This window comes from Primulina huaijiensis, chromosome 10 (assembly GCF_012295235.1).
Source record: "Primulina huaijiensis isolate GDHJ02 chromosome 10, ASM1229523v2, whole genome shotgun sequence".
Lineage (NCBI taxonomy): Eukaryota > Viridiplantae > Streptophyta > Magnoliopsida > Lamiales > Gesneriaceae > Primulina > Primulina huaijiensis.
In genome coordinates, this window is record NC_133315.1 from 20,317,934 (window position 1) to 20,339,196 (window position 21,263).

The following is a 21,263-nucleotide window of genomic DNA, read 5'->3' on the forward strand; positions in this document are numbered from 1 at the left end:
TAAGTATTATATTCTACTTTAGTTTTTAATTAATCTAATTGAAATCAAGAAACCCGTGGATGTTAATTTTGCTTTTACAAAAATAATTATAGTAATAATTTAATATTATAATCAATTATTATTTATTTTAAATTTTCAGTTTTTTACTTTTGTTTTCAAATATTATTTACTGTGAGATTTTTTCTCACATTTTCGTAATCTATACATTTAATAATTTTTTAAAAAAGAAAAGTTCTTGCAAATAGTATTAAACATATGAGTTGATAAAAGAAATTAAGAAAAGATGAAAATAAAAGTAATAGTATTAATTAATTTTAATTTCATGCTTACCTTCTCTAAAAAAAAATATGGTAATCGATTTGACACCATACTAAATTTATGTTTATAGTAAGTACTCCTACTTTAACTAAATCAATGTAAATATTAATAGTAACAAAAAAAAATATGAGAAGTATAAATTTGGAAAATTGTTTCTCAAAATAAAAAATGTATAAAATTTTTGATACCTTTTGAATTTTCCTTTTACAACAATATTAATTATAGTATGGTGATATAAACTGAAACTCCATTTGCTGACACGTAAAAGTTTATATGTCATTACAAGATTCGCTTGGCCGTACACATGCTTTCCTTTAATTCCTCCTCTTCCTTCCCATACGTAATCTCTGTTTTCTGCAAAAACGTGTTCCAATTCTTCTCTGTTTTGGGATCCTACCCAGTTGTTGTTTCGTTAAGATTTTTCTCAGGTTGTTTTTCAATTTAACCTTCATTTTGTTTATTGATTTAATATGGTTTAGCCTGTGCATGCAATTTCACATAGTGCAGTTGCAGTGTTATTTATTCCTGTGCAAATTTTGTGATATTAACTCAGTGATGGGACGCTCAACCGGCACCATTTATGTGGGAAATCTTCCTGAGGATATTCGCGAGAGCGAGGTTGAAGATTTGTTTTACAAGGTTTGATTTTTTTTTATTTTTTTTTGTGTGATTGAAGATATATTATTTTTGTTACATAGAGAACAAGTAAATCTGGCATCCTTAGCATGCGGTACTACTAGTCCTTGGATGCCCAAAATAATGTTTCTCGTTCAGTTACTCTTGAAATGAACCATGAGGGATGAGGATAATGTTTTCTGGTGTGAAAAAGGACTTAGTTGCTTTGATGTTGGATCGTGAGAATTATGCTGCTTACTGTTGAAATAACATGTTATGAATATTTTATTTACAATTGGTTGGTTGGTGTTTGGAGTCAACGAAGTCTTAGTGTTTCCTGCGGGCTAATTATGTCTCTTCTTGGTTATTATTGTAGTATGGGCCTATAGTTGCCATTGATTTGAAAATTCCATCAAGACCGCCTGGTTATGCTTTTGTTGAGGTGAGCAACCATTTGAAAATTTGAGGCTGCAAATTATTGCTCGATGGAATCGTAATTTGATTTGGTGGTCATTTTCTTTTGCTATAATGAATTTGATGCTGTTTTGTTTCAGTTTGAAGATCCGCGCGATGCTGATGATGCTATTCGTGGCCGAGATGGTTATAGGTTTGATGGTTACAGGTTACGGGTTAGTTATTTAACTCTACATCATCATAACAATGCTTATGGTCCTCATATCTCAAACATTTGTCATTTCTTTTTGGTTGATGTAGGTTGAACTTTCTCATGGGGGACGAAGATTACCATCATATGATCGCCACAGTAGCTATAGTAGTGGAAGTAGCCACGGGGGAATTTCAAAGCGGTCTGATTACAGAGGTTGGACCATTTTGAATGTATTTAAATTATGATTTTTGCATTCTCACCATGCAGTGGTGATTGCAAGTGTACACTACATATTCCAAACACTGTTTTTGTATGCAGTTTTGGTTACTGGCCTTCCTTCTTCTGCTTCTTGGCAAGACTTAAAGGTATGTCCCTTCCTCTCTGTGGGTGCATGTATATGGTTTTTGGGAGAGAAATTTGTTCCACTGCGTCATCGTAATTCACCTCCTTGAATCGGTGTTCCTAGGATCACATGCGTCAAGCAGGAGATGTCTGCTTCTCTCAAGTTTACCGTGATCGAGATGGTAATTATTATGCCCTTGAACTTTAAATTTATATGAAATAAAGTTCTGGCCTGAGCAGATGTAGAGGGCAAAAACAGTTTAAAAATGGAAAATTGGTGCTTCCTCTGTTGTCCTCTTTGAACCCTGAGATGGAACCAGAACGAGGGCCATCCGCCCTTTTCAGAGCAGCAGGCATTAAGCGTATGTATAAACATACATATGGATAATGTGATTGCCTTCCTAACCAGAACAAAGTGGAAACTCCACAATGATGCTACATATATCTGAAGCATATGGCCCAGGCTCCTTTAAATATTTCCTCTCTGACCATTTTGGTTCAACATTATCATACTTCTGGCTAGTTTCAGACTTCTATGCATGCTGGTAGTGCAAAACCTAGTATTATGACTTTTCACATCTCTTCAGGGTCTGCTAAATAAAGTTCGACTGTTGAGAGATGAAGTATGATCATATTAAAGAAATGATGAATTAGGACAAAACATTATTGAGCTAGTGTTTTAAGAAGGATGAACACATTTTTCAATTTACCTTAGTGAACCTTAAATTTTAATATGGAAGTTCTGCAAATTCTGGCATGGAAGAAATTTATAGACGGAAAAAAAGGTTTTTGTGACTTCTGTAAGAATTACGGGGGTATGCAAATTTTGTTTTGTGGAGACTGTTAAGATTGGAACTTGGACCTAACTCAACCTCAAGAGCTAGCTTTTGGGGTTGAGTTAGGTCCGAGTTCCAATCTTAACATGGTATCAGAGCTCAGATTCCACCGTTATGTGTTGGACCTCCTATAGTTAGGCCACTCGTTCTGCCCATAATTGGGTCATTTGTAAACTCCACGCTCCAGATGTTCATTCCTGGGCGTGAGGAGGGTGTGTTAGTTGTCCCACATCGGTTGGTATGGACTTGGACAATCCTCCCCCCTTGAGATAGCTTTTGGGGTTGAGTTAGGTCCAAGTTCCATTCTTAACAGAGACTGAGAAATGCAGCGTTGGCAGTCCCTGATTGATGATAAACACTTGGATAACATAAATTTTGTAGATGGAAAAAAATGATGTTTGTCATGTACAGATTCTGTAAGAATTGACTGGGACATGCGTATTAGGCTTGTAAAAAGAATGAGAAAAACAGCGATGGCAGTCCTAGATTGATAGTAAGTACTTGGATAACAAAACAACCCGTTGTGATCTTCCAGATGAAGAATTAGTACAAGTAATAAGGTAATGACGTAAGGCTTTTAGTTTTTCTTTGTGTCCCTAAGCATTTGATACCAAAATGTGAAAACGTTTCTTGTGTTCACTTAGATTTTCGGAGAAATTGGTTATATTCTATGAATGCTAACCATGAGGTTTTCGGGTATTTGGGTGGGAATCATTAATCGAGTTCATTTTGGATTTGCCGTATGTCTAACATTGGAACTTTGGCACTGGATGATGGTAGTTTCACCAGTTCTGGGTAATTGATCATCTTTGATTTACCTTTTCCGTTACTTCTTGGGGAACCATGCACATATTCAAAGATGTTACCTCTAAGAATTTGTTCAAAATCCATTTTCCTCCACTCAACCAGCGATAGGCCGAAGGCAGCCTTAAGCATGGGGAGTCACATCTGTATAACTGTTTCCTTGACATTGTGGTCACCTTTAAACAAAATTATGTTGTGGTTTATTCGTGACCACCTAATCCAGAAAAACCTTGATATTATGCTCTTAAGTCGAGGGGCATGAACTTGTTTATAAATATGACAGGAGAAAGCTGGGACACTATCCGGATTCTAGTCAGGACTGAACTTTGAGGTCAAAATCAGTTTGTTTATCCTTGTTACATTTAAAACTTGAGATTTTGATCGTGGTTACATGGCATCTCAAGATATCCAGGAGATGTGGATGAAACACAATTTACATGAAACACTCAAGTTAAGGTGGTGGGCTTTAAATTGTTTTCAGTTCAAAATTTCAAAAATATTCTTTGAATAGTAGTTACATAAGTAAATTTGAGATGATGTTGCGATTCTTTGTTAATCTAGGAATGTTTTTGGGCTAGTTTTTTAATGTGAATTTGACATTTAAAATTTAGAATTCTGTTGATAAGAGTCTTGTGTGCATATTTATTTGAAATAATGTGTCAGAAGTCAGAGAGCTATTTTGTTAATGGGTTTATTCTGAAAGTTAGTGGAATAAAGTAGTTACCAGATTCTTGGTATCTGATCTGTTTCTTGAACCTTACTCATCTCTTCACTTGTGTCTCAGTAATTATCATCTAGCTAGCTGCTTAAGTTTCATCTATGGTATTTCCAGTGTTCTGGAAACTCATTTTCTGGAACTGCTGTATAGAGTAATTCTGTTGTGATTATATTTATGCAAGTATTGATTTGCCTTTTCTCGATAGGATTTAGGACATTATAATTGACAATGATGATGTTCTTGTTGTTAATCATACAGGCATGCGAGGAGTAATTGACTATACAAACTCTGATGACATGAAATATGCTGTTAGTAGATTTATTCCTTCGAGTTTGAAACTAATTCTCATTTTGACTGCTTCCATAATTTGTGTTTTTTAGAATAATTTATCTTAATTTGGTGACTGATTATAAATTAATATCCATTGTCTTTTTGCACTGTTCTGGTATCTACCCAACGCGTAGATCAGAAAGCTAGATGACTCTCTGTTTCGGAATCAGTTTTCTCGGGCTTACATACGGGTATGTTATCGTAAAGAATCAATTTTGGATTTGTTATTCGTGAAGATCAAATTAATTCATGTCTGTGTAAACTTTAGGTAGAAGAGTATGACCGGAGGAGTGGTTATTCCAGGAGCCCTCATCCTTACTCAAGAAGTCCCAGTAACAGCTATTATGACCCCAGGGATAGAAGGTGTCTTTTGAAATTAAAATGGGTTTATTTGCAGTATTATACAGAAAAACATTTCACATATATTACCTTTATTTATGTGTGTGTTCTGCAAATATAATATGCTGTGCACTTGTTTCTCTTCTAACCCTTAAATTCTCATCATCTTTATCAAGGTCAAGATCTAGATCACCTCCTCGCAATGTATCAAGGTATGATGGGTGGCTTTTCACTTTGACTTTGCCATTATTATTTACATCTAGATAAGTTTAGGATAAAATATATAATTAGATATACTTTGACGAGTTTAAAGCTATCTTATGTGCAATATGAATTGTGGGGCCTTGAGATGTGGTAATGCAAATACAAGGGTTGGTTGTAACAAAATGTTGCCATTGGAGTTGTTTGATGTAAGTTTTTCCGGAAAAATAGCTAAAAATCGATTAATGGTATTGGCATATCAGATGAAAGTTTATGATAATTTTTCTAAAGCTAATTTTAGATTATAATATAATTTTTTGTGCTATATGCAAATGATGAAGGATAAAATTCAAGAAACTTTTTGTGAAAGATTCCGTAATTTGACATGTTTGGTTTCTTTGATAAAAAATGATAGAATGGGTTCTAGAAAAATAATTGTTACCATGGTTTTTTGGAATTGAGAAATATTTTGAATGAAATATTTCTTGATTTTGTTTTTTAGAATCTTAAGTTTATGTTTATTCTCCCTCTACGTATGCGTGCAAGAAAAAATGACTTATCATGAGCTATATCCAGGCTCTCTGTGCAGACTCTCTGTGGCCATTGACTCATAATTTTTTGGTAATTGCGCTAGGGATAATTTGAAGATAGACTATCTCTTATGTTGTAGTCGAACTCAGCAAACTTTTCACGGATAATGCTAAGTTTTTATTAGTAACCCCATCCTCAAAGACGAAATGTTAAACAAGTTTATCACTTAAAGATCTCACTACTTTGAAGTCACCTTTTGCATTTGAGACATTGAAACTACTAAAAATTTGACCCTTGTACGCGTTTTCATTGAAAGATACCTGTGTTAACTTTTGCCAATCGAAGCATCATATTTGAATGTTAGGGGTTTTCACATGTTTCAGTCGGGTTGAGTTCTCGGTAATTTACTTACGACTTCGTGCGTTCAATCACCTGAGGTACTCATCTGCACATTGTCTTTAAGCCTGAGAAGATTGATTATTGAATTGGATTCCTAGCTTTAGGACTATTATGCCACAATCATGAGACATGGCTTTCCATTGCTATACGGGGATTGCATGTTACAAAACTTGACGGGTGGTGCTCAAATTCTTGCAACTCTGTCTTTGCCGAAGTAAGCGATTCAGTTGTTAAGCATTGTCCACAGAATCTAGATAGTAGTTTAAATTCAGGTTCTGTGCTTTGTTGTTGCCCATTATTGTTGGGGGTATTAAATTTGGTTTGCTTGTTCAGTGCTATTTGAATAATATGATCACAGCTTGATTACATTGGTAAAACAAAGTTATCCAATTGTGCTGGTCTGATCATTGAAAGCTTCTGTGGCTGGTTGGTGGTGATTATTTGGCAGTCCCTTTCTTTCATTTGGTTTTTTCGATTTTGAACGATCAGACAGCCAAAAAAATGAATCCTCTTAGAAATGAAAAACGTGGATGTGATGCCTTTACCTATTGCAGCTGCTTTTGTAGATGGAACTTTGTTGGTAAATTCTGAATTGATGGTTTATGGAAATCGTACAGGTATCGTTCAAGATCGGGATCTCCCGAATCACCTGTAAGTGTAACTTTGTTAGTTGTGTGTATGACTGTCTATTATGTGCTTCTGTCATCAACTTCTTGTCACTGTCCAGTTTCATCGACGAAGACGCCTGAGTGTTAGTCCTAGGGGAACTCCGAGCAGGAGCAGGAGCAGCTCGGATAGGGTATCTTCCTCGGTGCGTGTCCTTTGGTTGTTTTTGTTCAATGTGACATCTTGACTATGTTGCATGCTCTCATTTAATGATTTTCTTACGGTTTGCAGGGGAGATCTTACTGAAGCAGATAATTTGTCGACTGAAGCAAGCTGAGAGCAATAGAGTTAAAAGGAAAGGATTTGATATGCAGAATCGTTGAATATCATATTAGGTGCTTTTGAACTTTTATTTGTGAAAGAACTCTGTACTATGGAGCTCACATCTTGAGGTGAAACTACAACTTTTGCTTGTGTACTTTTGTTGCTTGTGTGGTTTGCTCGTTGCTGCTTTCATCATCATCAGTTGTAGATTTTCGAGCTTTGAAGGGTTCAATAATTTGTTCGTTTTGAACAAAATTCCATCGACATTGTCGAAACATTTTAGCCAGCTCATCGCTGATGATGTTTTGTCTTTAATAAAAATAAATATTATGATAATTTCTCATTAAAATGTTTTATTCCAATTGAAATGGAGAGGAATAATTTTTTCTATTTAAATTTATATACGTCCACCAAAATGGTATTAAATGACTTTACTTTGGAGTCATCGAGGTTCATCAAAATAAACGTATTCATGTTTTAACATGAATAGATTAGAAACTAATATTCCAATAATTTATATTAGTTAATAAATTCAAGGAGTAAATTGAAATTATTTGAAATTAAATCACTTGAGCCAAATGGAATGTGTTTCTTTTTCTTTTTGTAGTTGTCTCACTGTTTTAAGCGGAGATTTGTCAATGATGAGTCAGGTTGTGGAATTAAACTCGCTATTTAAACACTGAATGAAAACACTAGTGTAGCCTAAGTACATACACTGGGGATTCATATCGCAGGTTCCTAAAAGAATCAGTCATTTCAAAGGGTTAAAAATCTAAATTACTCTACGGACGATGGAAAACAATAAAAGTTGACGCGGTGTATCTGTATCTAACATACATATAAATATACCACTTCAATTGTGAATTTCATTATATGTACTTGTTCATTTAAGTTTGTCAATTAAATTATTAGGTTATCTTAAGGGTTTTTTTTGTAATTCATTGTCCATCTTAAATGAATTTAGACATTAATACACATTCCTCTTTATTTCTTAAACTTTATGCCAAAAAAATTATTTTTTTACATTTCCTTGTTCATTTAAGTTAGCAAATTAAATTAATATGTCTTTTTAAGGGTTTTTTTTTGTGATTCATTGTCCATCTTAGATAGATTTGGACATTAATTCACATTCTTCTTTATTTTGTAAATTTTACGTAAAAAAATTATTTATTTACATTTCTTAGTCAATTTTTGTGATTCATTTTCCATCTTAGATATATTTGGACATTAATACACATTCTTCTTTTTTTTTCTTTCTAAATTTTAAACTAAATTTATGATATAATCTTTTAAAAAAATTTAATCAATATAATCTTTATAATAAATATGAATTATATTGATAGTTTATTATAATTTGTTATATATTACAATTTTACATATAAAATTTTTTAACTAAGTATTACATATTATTTTATTTATATATGTTTTTTATTATATATATTTATTTGAGTGGTATTATGTTAAAATTTTATTTCTCTTATATTATTAATCACCAATATTAATTTATAAATGATTGATTCTGATATAAAATTAATTATCTATAATATTTATTCTAAAAAACATAGAAATTAAATAACATCCGCAATGTGTTAAAAGTTAGCAAAAGCAAAAGTGATATTTAACTTAATAACAAGTTTAATGATTTTATTTTAATATTATTATGATAATTTAGTAAATTAAGAGAATTTTATTTGACGTTTGTCTATGTGTACTCTATTTAAGTAAATTTTAGTTTTGATTTTGGTAAAATTCATTATTCTGTTAATTTTCTTTTTATTGTTTTTTTCATTTTGAATGAAAAATATTTTTGCTGATTTATCATTTAAAAGAGCTGTATTATGTCGCGGATTGAAAAATGTCATATAAATAAGTGAATATATATGATTTTATTGTCATGATGTATTTTTATGTATTGTGTTTTCATATATTTAGATTGATAAATACTTACAGACATGATGTTATTCAAACGACTTTAAACTTTATCTAATTCTCGTGATTATATTTTTCATTATTAGTCACCTACGTGCATCGCACGTGTACATTCCTAGTTAAAATAAATAACACACATTCGGAACCAAATCCAACTGATATCATTCTCAGAAAAAAAAATTCCAACTGATATTTGAATGCTTACAACTATAGGCTTTTTATACCTTTTCTTGTAAGACTAGCTCATTGCATGTAAACCATTCCACCAAAACATGACACTCAGCAAATAGATATCATTTAGAAAACCCAATCAAATGAGGATGTTGCATGGAATACCCACAACATGGAAGCCCTTTAAAATGCAGCTGTTCCGATTTAATTGTCGAGCCTGGTCACCCATAGGGGACAGGTGCCAGAGATGAGAAAGCCACGGTCCACCTCACAGCTCGTGGTTGCTAAAAGAAAAAGGAACACGATAAGCTCGAAGCCACACAACAGTTTCAGCCCTGCCGTGTTTGGCAGACTCCAACCATTTTAGAATGCTGCTCAAACATACATAAATGATTTTACAGTCATAGCAGTCTCAGTTTTCGATTTAACATAGTAAGACACCTATTGCCGATTTTCGGGTGTCCTCTCATGCCAATGACGAAAACCAGTGGATCGCATTCCAGTTTCAGATCCACCAGCTGGTGGGTGAAACGGTCCCCACATTGAATCTCGATCAATGGGGTTCAGGGGGACAGAAGGCTGGTAATACCCGTCCCAAGCATGGAATTGATCTTGACGGGTATTTTCAGGTTCTTGAACGGTTCTTCCAGATGAATTTGAAGAAAAGTAAATTCCACTTGACTGATCTGAAGATGAATTGAGAGGCACAACTTGAGCCAAACCTCTACGGCGGCTGGATCTTCTCCCTGTGGATACAAGAGGAGTTCGTGCCATTGGGGCGTCATTGGATTGTGGAAAATAAGCTTGGAGCGATGGAGCATGGTCACGAGGTCGCGCAACAATACCAGGGTAATGTGGAATCACTGACGTGGTAACGGAGCTTGGAGCTCTACTACCAGAACTGTGTCGGCATTAAATAACTCAAGAAATTTATAATCATAAAATAGAAAAAATTTAACCGAAACACTTTCAAGAAATAAAAACCTAGTTTAATCATGCTAAGTATTAGTTTCCTACTAATTTAGTCTTTCTTTAACAAATCTTCTGTATGACTATGACGGTGTGTGTGTGTTGTACGGAATCTCACCCCGTTCGCGCAGGAAAATATTTCACCACAGTGAACTATAAACAAAACATGTTTCCATTAACATTTAATCTTATCAACACCTAGTAAAGTTCAAAATTTTATATTAGTCCAGTACTTGCTCTACTTTTAATACTTATCTTTCTAACAACAGGTCTTGGGTAGGTAGAATAGGGGGAGGGGAATTGTTTGACGAGTGTTATGGAATCCCACCCCTCACAGACAAGAATGTATTTGACATATATGTCATGCAACAGATGCAACCCTGATTAAAATCAAAAGTCAAACCATTCACCGACCTATGACCAACAATAAAAGGGAGCATTCCGGGTCTTGGCACATCAGAACCATTCCTAGCAGCTCTCTGATTCACAGATGGAATCGAAGGTTGATCTGCAGCACCAGAGCGGCTACCAATAGCAAAAGGAGGAGAATGGGCCCAACCATGGTAATGTGCATCCATGGAAGGGAAACCATAAGAACTAGGAACTTCGCTTTGAACTGATGGGCCACTCCAGTGATTATGAAAACTAGATCCATCAGAGACACTCCCACTGGATGTAGAAGATGGATGGACTGGCCCAAAATAAGTAATATATGGGCAAGGATGAGCTGAGGATGACATGGATGTATGTTCAGCAATGTTGGCATGATGGCCAAGAAAATTTTGAAGTATGAAATCGTAAGTGCTTTCATTAATAGGCTTGGTGAAACCTTACTAAGAGAGAATGAAATCTTACATGCACTCGATGAAAACTCTCCTTCACTGCAAAAATCAATAAAAAATCAAAGCATTATTAGCTTAATGCTTTCACAAGAAATGCTTCAAAGTTCAAATATACTATACTAAAAGTAATTTAACCACATAACAAGTAACCTAGAGCTCCATGAAAAAAATTGACCTGATTCTAACAGTGAAACATGGATTTATGTCTATGCCTAATACCTAGTCCAGGGAACAAAAAAATTTCAGGATAGATCTTACTATAGTAGGCAAATGGTATCTCTACTTGAATCATTCATTAAGGCTCGCAATATCCCAGATATTTTTCAAATGAAATTTTTGCAGACCGGCAAGAAGAAGGGTCCACTTTTTATTTTCGATTTGTATGAGGTTTCTTGAATATTTCAAAAGTATAAACATAGGGAGAACTTTTACTTCCGAATATAGAAGTCGTGCAGTAATTTCTACGGACAACCAACAAAAAGCTTCAGGACTGATTGAAAATCGTTTCCACCCTGCATGATTTATAGTTAAACCAATGCATTTATCAAGCACTACAACTTATCTTCTTTCCGTCAGATTTTATCCCATCAACCCGCCAACCCCCAGTATCCAACTATAAATGAACTACTTGCACACAGCCAATATAAATTTAAAAAATGTTAACTGACAGTTACAACATATATATTGTTTTATCCATGTTACAATCACGGAAGGAGGTCAAAGGATTAAACGAGGATGTGAATATACAGGAGGTTCCCCACCCCAAAAGCAAAACAATTAACGGAAACAGAATAAAGGGGCAATTGAAGAGCTTTACCCTTACTGATAATTAATTCTTTTCCCAGTTCAAAAGGCTAGAATTAAAGCGTAAAGACTAGTTGAAAAGCTGTTCAATTATCTCACTGTTTGCAAGATTTTGAGTCAAGAAGTTGAAAAAAACATACTACCTGCACAGAAGGTTAAGGTTATGCTACTAATTCATAGTTAAATGTGAGGACCAAGGACATAATCAATTCCAGAAGTGTAAACTTGTTACGTCTCACAAGTAGTTGTAAATTTTTTCTTTTTTCCTCATTTTTAACTGTGTGATCTCTAAAAATTTTAAGCATGATAAACTCCGAATTCAGGAGGCAAAAAAAGACCATTACTCGGTCGAGACGTATTTATAATACCAACTTTAAATGGATTCCCCAAAAAGAATGCATTTGTATATTTTCACACAAAACAAAAAGGTTTGAACTGTAGTTATATAAAAAATAAAAACCCAGAATCCACATTCTGTACACCTATATGGCATGTTTCTCAGAACACACGTTTGATTGTTCTTATGCCTCTGACTTTCTTCCACCAATGTCAAAGCATTTCCTTTTCTCCCCTTAATCCCCTTTATCCTTACCTCTGGAAATCATGTTTTGCAATTTGGGAATTTGTTTTTTCGGTCTACAAATAGTTTCAGTTTCTATGTTTTCCAGAATCCTCATCTGCAATTTAGTTAGGTTTCATTGTGTTAAATTTTGAAAAAGATTTAATGCCTCCTCTACAGTGGTTACCTATTTGAGGTATAAAAGCATTGTTAGGCAAACAGATATAAAGTAATAGCTGTAACAAATAGCTTTCTTGAGCGTATTCACTGCATATAAATAATTTTATACATCACAGTAACAACAAGATTATTCGTTAGATTTTACACGCATTTAACCATGTTGATTTAATATTAGTGTGATTTTATTTGTGGAATGGAGCACTAGATAATGAGTTGGACAGGGATTTCTAGATCATATTATGATTCTCTCTAACTCGTATAAAATTCATGATAGTACGACAGAAAGATGGGAAAAGTTAAACACCAAATTAGCGAATTCCTTCTAAATTGTTGCAATTTTTTCCTACACAGTTTCAAGTGTTCTACATAAATCATATTTAAATGTTTGATGTCAGCCATCTATAGCACTTGCGTGTTTAATTGAATATTCTGGAAGTAGAAATATCCACTAAATCTAATAACAAAAGCCCCACATATAAAATCACAAATATATGGCTCACGAATAGTAAGTATATGCACTGTTTATTTGTTTTGAATGCAATAATGCATGCAAACAGAAGCTCAAATACATTGAAAATATTATGCAGGAAACACTGCATTTATTATGTCAGTTGGCGGAAAAAGCGAAAGAGTTTTATCTAATACGGAATACAGAGTGTTCAAATGAAAATATGGTTTGTTTCAAGGTGTTATGTGGTGTATGTACTCAGACACTGGTTTATTTTTCAAGTTAGAGAACCTTTGAAGTTAGAGAACCTTTGACTGATTGGGCACCTTTAGATGTTTTTACTGTAAATTTATAAGATGGTCGTGCTAAAAATCTAATGAATACTTGAAGCAAGCTGGTAGCTGCTAGTATAATTTTCCCTCGCAAGCTTCTCCCATCAACGGTAAGCTTCTCCCATCAATGACCTATCATTGATGGAATAAATGAGAATAGATAAAGCCCGACGAGGTGGAAACTTGTGTATGCTTAAATAACATTCTTCATTTCATAACATTCTTATTGTCATACTGTTCCGCCACACCAAAAGGTTGTTCAGGTAGTTTTACCAGAAAGCTTTTAAAGCATTCAATATATTATGCACAGATGTCAAATTTGCAAAAGCCACAGTACCCAGTGAAATGGTACAGAAAGTATCTAAAATGACTTTCAATGCCTTGTGTGCAACCATCATGTGTGCCAAGCTGCTAGTAAACAAAGGAAAAAAGAATATATTTTTCTGTAGGCATCTAAAAGTAACTTGAATATGAAAATCGTCCTAAGATGAATTATCCATTCAAACAAAGGACTGAAATTTAATACAACTACTATTAGGACTCGTAACGAAATTTACACTAGAAATCGTTAATGGGGCTTACTCAAAAGAAGCAGGGATCCTTGTTAATCCACTGAATGGACACCAGTGAACTCCAAACGACTGCAAAATAACCCACAATTATTTTAAAATTTAATCAGAAAAATGATTATCTAGCTTTTATACGTAGTTATACATACAATAGGCTACAAGGGTTGAAATGCAAAAGTCCACATGACCTAACATCAAAATGCAAGGTTGGAGTTCATCTAAACTAGAGAGTCAGAGCATAAACAATAAATGACAGTGACAATTCAGTATAAGCAACCTATTTCAAAATTGTCTATGATCAGATTTTATAAAGAAAAAATGTAACCAAGAAATTTGGGAGCATCGGTGGGAGTCCTCGCATATAGAGAAACCAGAAGATCTATACATTTACAATTTACAGGTAACTGTTTCAAATCTGCAATTCCCAGTTACACAAATAATAAAAATTAAAAAATTTATAAACTAAATTTATGTAATAACCATTTCAGAGTAGCCTAGATCATAGAGATCCTCATCATGAGCCCAATCTTCCATGTTGAATTCAGGCAAGGGACGACTGCCATTTGCATAAAGCCATTGTCCTTTCTCAATTTTCCGACAGTTGGGACATTGCATTGCCCCCTTAATGTTGAAGGCTGAACCAATGCAATCTGTACAGATCATAATAACCACAATATAGTGAGAAAAAAAATGCATTTAGAAAACAAACAAATGAGCAGAAGTTCAAACTTTAAAGCATCAACCTATAGAATTTTCTTTTTGTATAAAAATTTACAAATTTCTTGTGAAGGCCACCACAATCCAGAACAGCACATTTCACATTATGCAGAAGTGGTTGTGAGTTCCGTTTTGTACGCATAACCACTGAACAGTCTAATGTGATAATTGATAAATAATTGGCCTAAACCAAAGTCCAATACGTGAAGAAAAATGCTTTCAACATTGCCATGAACAAATTCCACCCCTGGCAGTGATGAAATATTTTGTTCCAAGCATAATAAAAGCTGCAACTGAGCGGAGCTACTCATTTGTTCCAAAGTAAGGTTAGCAAAAACAAATAATTCACCTTAGGCAACCACTTCTCCATTTCGATATTGCTTTAGTTTGAATTAAATATGCTTTCAAAATCCTAAAATGTTTAAACAGACTACATTTTTAAGGGTAAAATCATTGGCAACATTAATCACAGAGGTGGCCTCACACATAGCAATGAAAATTCACGTTATCTGAATGAATAGATGCATTTGATAGAACCAACTATTAAGGAATGATCCTTTAAACAAAAAACTCAAGAATTTTTCTCTTCCAATTCATGATCATCCTAACAACTTTTTGTCAGAAAATCAAATTTCAAACGCATCAGGCAGATTAATTTTTCAAAGCGCTGAGGCCAATTTAGTGACAAATGGTAATGCTTTCGCTTCCCATGCCATTTTTAACAGTTGCTCACCAAATCAAATTCCAAGTGACTTGCAGGTAATCTAATTTCGAAATCCTAGACTCAGATAAGATCTATTAAGTAAAATTTTATTTTTATTTGCTCAATAAGAAGAACTAGTGATGTAGATTGGTCGCCATTCGCCACTGTCAAAAAAGGTAACCAACAATAAGAAGACAGGAATTTCCTTACAATTAAACAAAAGGACAGCTCCAAGAGAAGAGTAAAAACTTCAAACAAAACAATCATTAGAGATGTATAATAATTACAACTACAAACAGGTGAGGTCGGACTAGGTTAAAACAATAAAACGTTTCAAAAGAAACATCTCCAACCACAGAGTAAGAAAGACTAGAAGAATGCATCCATCAATAAGCATATATAGTATTCTATCCAACAGGCACCGATTCAAAATTTCACCTACGTTAAACTATAATGCACCGACTCGACGTTCCATGCAAGTGTATTTCCAGAGAGTAAAGACACCTACAACTTCTTCCAGCAAACAAATTAACTTCGTTTTCCAATCACGGAACTACATTAGATCATCCTAACCGTGAATTTCTAATTATTTATCCACTCAAAAAAATTTAGCATTCGCCCGAAATTTTCTTAATTCCCCAATTCCAATAACAAGTTAGATGCAGTGAGACATTGAGGGCAAACATCACACCACAAAAACCCGTCGTTAAACCAAAACATTCCGAGTGAATTGAACGTTCAAACTAATCCAATAAATAATAATTCAAGAGTTTAGCGAGAGCAGGACAAAAAAAAAGGTAAGATCACGATTAATTCTTCAGAAAATGAAATGTTAATCACTCGCCGAGGTGAAATTGATGGCCGCATTGAAGCTTAGCCCAAGATCTATCACCGCCATCCATGACCGCCTCTAAGCAAATCGAACAAGACAAGGCCATAGCCATCGCCTTTCCTCCTCCGCCACCCCCATCGCAGTCGTCGAGGAGATCCGCATCGCCCAATCCCATAACTTTAACCGTTAATTCAGAGAATTCACTATTTGTTGTCGATGGAAATTCTCTTCAGCTAAAAATTGATGGAAAAGAAAAAAGGATGACGTGGATGAATTAGATAAAATTAAGACGCAATAGACGACAGAAACGGGAATAAACTGTGAACCGCTTTTTTTCTTTCAATTATCGTAATTTTGCTCCCATCTATTTATCAACAGGGATCACAGAAACTTATGTTCAAAAAAATTAAAATTAACATTAATTTTGATGAATTTATCTATTTTCAAATAACGAAGGGAGTGGGAACGTGGCAAAAAAATAACTTTGATATTTTTTCATCATATTATACAAATAATACGTGTATGTTTGGTCCGTTAGGTTTTTTTATGGCAAAAATTTACGTGAGACGGTCTCACGGATCGTATTTTGTGAGACGGATCTCTTATTTGAGTATTTCATGAAAAAGTATTACTTTTTATACTAAGAGTATTACTTTTTATTATGAATATCGATAAGGTTGACCCATCTTACGGATAAAGATTCGTGATATCGTCTCTTGTACTTACTCTTTTGTTATATACAAAACTGAGATATAGTTGGGGTCCGTTGGTCTAAATTCTTTTATCAATTTAAATTTGAAAATCCAAAGGAGGCAATGACAAATTTCAAAATCATCATTCGACTTGGTTAAATAGAAAATAAAACGTGTAGATTATTTAGTTATGAAGAAATTTTTTCGCATGAGAGAGGGTGTTAATCAAGGGTATGATATGTACACTGAAAATGATGTACACTTGTTAACGAAAATTATAATTGAAAATTTTAAGTTTCCCGTTTTTAGTAAGTTCTATAGGTATTTTTTTTTTTTAACATAAAATGAATTATTCGTGCAAAAATTAAAATAAGGAGACAAAAAAACAAGGGTATTTTAAAAAATTTAAAATTACACCAAAATACTATTTTGTCGACTCAAATATTAATACAGATTACATATTGTTATACTATATATAAAGAAAGAAAGAAACTGAACTAGACATGAATGGACCAAACATTTATCTTGAAAATGTAATGTCGAGTTGTTGATGATGATCGATTTCCCGTTTTATGAAATTTCATCCCGATTTTGTTCGATCCTTGTGCAGTTTCTTTCGGTTTTTCTTGCTTGATTCAACTTCTTATTCATGGGATTTCTCTCTCTATTTTTCTTTGAGCCAAAATTTTAATGTTCAAGGCCAACAATAAGATTTGTGGTTATTTATTTGTTTTCACAATATGTATCATAAATATAGCGGAGGCAATAGATTGAACGGCTCAGTTCTAAGCAAGTATTTTTTTCTCATGCTTCGTGTGCTTTTTCATGTCTTCTAAAACTTATATAATAATTATTACAAATTTAATTTATTCAAACTATAGACTTGAAATTTACCAAAACAAAATGAGTTGATTCAAAGCAGTGTTCTAAAAAGCCCGCTTAAGCTTGAAGCTCGGCAAAAACGCCCCGCTTCGGAGAAAGCGGAAAAAAGCAGTCAAATTGTAGTTGGAACGAATTAAACATAATTAAGGTGTTTAATTAAACGTGCTTAAGCATAATTAATCGTATCTATTTTTTTTATTTTGAAAGTATATCTTTTTATTTAAAATAATAAATTATGTTTATAATTTAAATGTTTATTTTTTAATTTTAATTATGATTAAGCATGTCTGATAATGATTTGACAAATATGTAATATTTTTAATGTGTTCTAGTTGCAAAAACAAATAAAGATTGTAATTTTAATATTTTTATGATTTTATAAATATGAGAATTAATGCATTAGACTTAAATTTATCATATTTATGTATTATTTTGTTATTTATTGGTTTGAGATGATTACAATTACACTAAAGATAAAAAACGCTTTTTCACGCTTAAGCCTGTGCTAATCTCGCTTAAACTTGAAAAGCTTGGAACTCGACATCCGCGCTTCGGGGAACTTCACGCTTTTTAGAACCTTGATTCAAACTAAGGAGTCATGGCTTCGATACAAAATTATGAAATCCTTCTATCCATTACAAAAAATTATTTCACAAAACTTTTGCCAAGCATTACTCAAAGCATGGATTGTGATTGTTAGCCTCACAATCAATCGTCAAGGATTTTCGATGGCTAGGGATAGCATCGAAAAAACCCAATTGCTTGAACACAACATCCAAAACCCCTCAAGGCAAAGAAATCACTCAAAAGCTCCAATTTTCAGAAGAGCTAAAATGACAAATATATGGGCATCAGTTTTAAAAAGCTCGAATTATATAGCTACATGGTTTATTAAGCCATTGTATAAATTGCTCATCATCTGCCCCCACAAATCGAATATTGCAAAAACATTCCAGTAATCAAGATTGCAGGGAAAAAAAAAAGAAAAAGAAAGAAAAATGTGCCGTATCGAGACAGAAGCAAGGCTAGTAATAAAGGAAGCCCACTTGGTCAGTGATCGGCCATGAAAATGCTGATATAGCTGATTCTCAGGAAGCATCTTATCATTATGCACTCGAACATGCATCAAGAGGCATCTTAACCAGCTTAGAAACCAAGAGATTTAAAGCCAAAATGGCAAAACATGTTCATTCGATCTAAATATGTCAGAAGCAAAACTAAGAGAAGAGCTGGAAATAATGATAATAGTTCCTCACCTTCAAATAGATTCAAGTTGATTTGCGCCTACGTCTGAACCACAATGACAAATCCTCGAAAGAGCCGATCCAGTTACTCAAGAGGCATTCAGTAATAAAAAAAAATAATTCCGAATTTTATTAATAACTTTTCGAAAAGTAAAGCTGTGTTAGGCCATGAACATTTTTGACGAGAGCCCATTCCAAATTAAGTTGGAATGAGCTAAAAATTAACAGTTTTGGAAGGAAAAAAACTTCAGATTTCTACATAAAATTTTCATGGGGCAGCTCATCAAAATGGGTCGAAAATTAAGTTATAGTAATCCAAGAAAAAGCACAGATAGGGGTATGTTTAAGGCTGTTTGGAGGACAATTGACGAAGAAGAAAAGAGTCCACTCAAAAAACCTTACCTCCCAAGTCCCAAAAAGGGGATCCGAGAGAGTTTGTGTCCGCCTCATAACTAAGCCGGCTATGAGATTAGAGAACTCTTCATATGGCTGCTCAAAGATGCGTCCAATTCAAGACAACAGAGGCACTGTATCTCCTCAGCCAAGAAACACTCATTCGCACTTGTTCTATCACCAACCAATCACGCACAGTAAGAATACATACACCCATAAATATTTGAAACCCAGATACATACNTCTAGAAAATATTCATCTGCAAGAAATCCAACGAGAAAATCACGTATTGATAAGAAATTTATTTTGAAATTTGAATTTGTTACCGAAGCTAGATTTGGGTCGAGCCGTGGGTGGAGGCTCGAGCCCTGGGTCGAGCTTTTCGTGAAGAGCTCGACCGTGAGCAGCGTCCGTGAGCAGCAACTTAGCTGCTGCTCTCGGGGAAGCTCTTCCCCCAATTGGGTCGTGCTCTTCGGGGGAAGAGCACGACCCAAGAAGAGCACGACCCAATTGGGTCGTGCTTGGGTCGTGGTCGTGCCCTTCGGGAAGAGCGCAAAACAAGAAGAGCACGACCCAATTGGGTCGCGCTTGGGTCGTGCTGAGCACGGCACGACCCAATTGGGTCGCGCTTGGGTCGTGCCGAAAGCACGACCCAATTGGGTCGCGCTTGGTTCGAGCACGACCCAATTCTTCTCCGAGGCACGAATACTGTTTAAATTTTGATCACTAATATGTTTCTTTTGTTTTTGTCTGCAGATTTACTTTCCCACTAAACTCGGAAGGAATGAATTCTTTGAATGCAAGTTAACATTAGGATCAAGATACGTTGAGATATGTAAGAAGATTATATCATTTTTAAATGAGAAAGAGATAGAGTATTTGGTGCAGCATACTCAATTTGGTAATTTAATTACATGTGCGAAGGATTATAATAATTCGAATTAATTGTTATGGTTTTTGATGAGCAGGCAAACTTATGATAGTGAAAGTAGTGAATTTTGGATGATATATCATAAAAGACCTCATTGTTAAAATATTGTTTGTTAACGGGTCTAAATTGTTCAAACGTTTATCCTATGATACCTGACGAAGATGAATTTAGGTTGAGACATTTTGGAGGAAGTGACGGTATAAGTTTGGGGGATTTAATAGATAGAATGGATGAATATGAGAATGAGTCAGAGGAAGAGATAGACATTGAGAAGTTGAAATTGGCCTGTCTTTTGTTCGTAGTAGGTGTTTTAGGTAGACAAAGAAAGAATAAATATGAAACAATCGATTTAGAATGGATTAGATTAGTTAATAACTTTGATAGTTTTATTAACTATCCCTGGGGTAGCATAGCTTTCGAAGAAGTTATTTATGGACTTAGAAAAGATCTTGAAACTAAGTTCAGAAGCTATGAGAATTTGGTAGCACGACGTGGGGATGATCCAAATTTCAGTGGATGCGGTAGCTTCCATATTAGTGGATTTATTCATCCGTTACAGGTAATTAAATATTGTTTATTAAATGAAATATTCTTATTATTTTATATCATACTAATGATGTGTTTTTTTGTTCTAGATTTTGGCCTATGAATATTTTCCGGCAATCACTGAAATGTTTGCTAGACGTCGGAAAGGTCCCAATGTACCGATACCTCGGATGTGTCATTGGTTGACTAGAAAATGGAGTAAAAATCATTCCCCTTCCATGGATGATGTGAACAAAGCTTTTAAAAATATGTATACCAAGGTAAATACAAAAAATTCATTTTATTTACTTTTTCTAATACATTTTTTGTTAACAGTTAATTAATTTTCATGTTTATTGTTAATGATTAATATAGGATATTTTGGGGATGCTCATTCCCACCACGGAGGAGCTGTTGTCCGTACATTATATGACTGGCTATTTTGTTGATTCTAATAATGTGATAATCCATCGCATTACGGAGTTAATTTGCCAAGGTATCAAAGTAGTTTGCACTCAAAATCCATTGGACGACCCAGAGGATGAAGTGGGTGTACAGACTGAGATTGAGG

The 21,263-nt window shown here is 34.3% G+C and overlaps 2 protein-coding genes and 2 non-coding genes across 9 annotated transcripts; 1 reads left to right on the forward strand and 3 right to left on the reverse strand.

Annotated features, from left to right (window-relative positions):
• The first annotated feature begins 585 nt into the window (after nucleotides 1–585).
• LOC140986812 (serine/arginine-rich splicing factor SR30-like) lies at nucleotides 586–7,189 on the forward strand. Of its 2 annotated transcripts, none has more exons than XM_073455179.1 (14): nucleotides 586–746; nucleotides 872–957; nucleotides 1,310–1,375; nucleotides 1,488–1,562; nucleotides 1,648–1,753; nucleotides 1,859–1,905; nucleotides 2,007–2,064; nucleotides 4,499–4,548; nucleotides 4,705–4,761; nucleotides 4,839–4,933; nucleotides 5,086–5,121; nucleotides 6,658–6,691; nucleotides 6,768–6,851; nucleotides 6,938–7,189. In XM_073455179.1, the coding sequence occupies exons 1-14, from the start codon at nucleotides 623–625 to the stop codon at nucleotides 6,950–6,952; spliced, it is 933 nt and encodes a 310-aa protein (XP_073311280.1). In that variant the 5' UTR covers nucleotides 586–622; the 3' UTR covers nucleotides 6,953–7,189. The 2 variants fall into 2 exon arrangements, with proteins under 2 accessions (XP_073311280.1, XP_073311281.1); XM_073455180.1 differs by having other exon boundaries at nucleotides 638–658.
• A 2,005-nt stretch (nucleotides 7,190–9,194) lies between these two features.
• On the reverse strand, nucleotides 9,195–19,472 carry LOC140985831 (E3 ubiquitin-protein ligase IPI1). 5 transcript variants are annotated; one of them, XM_073453785.1, is made up of 7 exons: nucleotides 16,038–16,178; nucleotides 14,517–15,357; nucleotides 14,254–14,423; nucleotides 13,787–13,845; nucleotides 10,895–10,920; nucleotides 10,454–10,766; nucleotides 9,195–9,971 (listed from the first exon to the last, which is right to left on the reverse strand). In XM_073453785.1, the coding sequence occupies exons 3-7, from the start codon at nucleotides 14,386–14,388 to the stop codon at nucleotides 9,512–9,514; spliced, it is 993 nt and encodes a 330-aa protein (XP_073309886.1). In that variant the 5' UTR covers nucleotides 14,389–14,423; nucleotides 14,517–15,357; nucleotides 16,038–16,178; the 3' UTR covers nucleotides 9,195–9,511. The 5 variants fall into 5 exon arrangements, with proteins under 5 accessions (XP_073309886.1, XP_073309887.1, XP_073309884.1 ...); XM_073453786.1 differs by lacking the exons at nucleotides 14,517–15,357; nucleotides 16,038–16,178 and adding an exon at nucleotides 18,856–19,472; XM_073453783.1 differs by lacking the exon at nucleotides 14,517–15,357 and having other exon boundaries at nucleotides 16,034–16,374.
• LOC140987034 (small nucleolar RNA SNORD36) lies at nucleotides 18,445–18,524 on the reverse strand. Its single transcript, XR_012177036.1, has one exon. It is a non-coding gene; the product is annotated as a small nucleolar RNA SNORD36 (small nucleolar RNA).
• On the reverse strand, nucleotides 19,181–19,306 carry LOC140987061 (small nucleolar RNA U19). Its single transcript, XR_012177062.1, has one exon. It is a non-coding gene; the product is annotated as a small nucleolar RNA U19 (small nucleolar RNA).
• Nucleotides 19,473–21,263: the final 1,791 nt, after the last annotated feature.

What these genes read in the sequence shown, in the direction of transcription:
- LOC140986812 (XM_073455179.1), top strand. Translation starts at nt 623, where the DNA reads ATGCTTTCCTTTAATTCCTCCTCTTCCTTCCCATACGTAATCTCTGTT. An exon ending in CTGATGACATGAAATATGCT is followed by an intron (nt 4,549 to 4,704) that starts GTTAGTAGATTT and finishes CCCAACGCGTAG; the next exon opens with ATCAGAAAGCTAGATGACTC. An exon ending in TATGACCCCAGGGATAGAAG is followed by an intron (nt 4,934 to 5,085) that starts GTGTCTTTTGAA and finishes ATCTTTATCAAG; the next exon opens with GTCAAGATCTAGATCACCTC.
- LOC140985831 (XM_073453782.1), bottom strand. Translation starts at nt 16,200, where the DNA reads ATGGGATTGGGCGATGCGGATCTCCTCGACGACTGCGATGGGGGTGGC. An exon ending in ATCTAGGCTACTCTGAAATG is followed by an intron (nt 13,846 to 14,253) that starts GTTATTACATAA and finishes GTTATTTTGCAG; the next exon opens with TCGTTTGGAGTTCACTGGTG. An exon ending in CCTTTTATTGTTGGTCATAG is followed by an intron (nt 9,972 to 10,453) that starts GTCGGTGAATGG and finishes ATGCCGACACAG; the next exon opens with TTCTGGTAGTAGAGCTCCAA.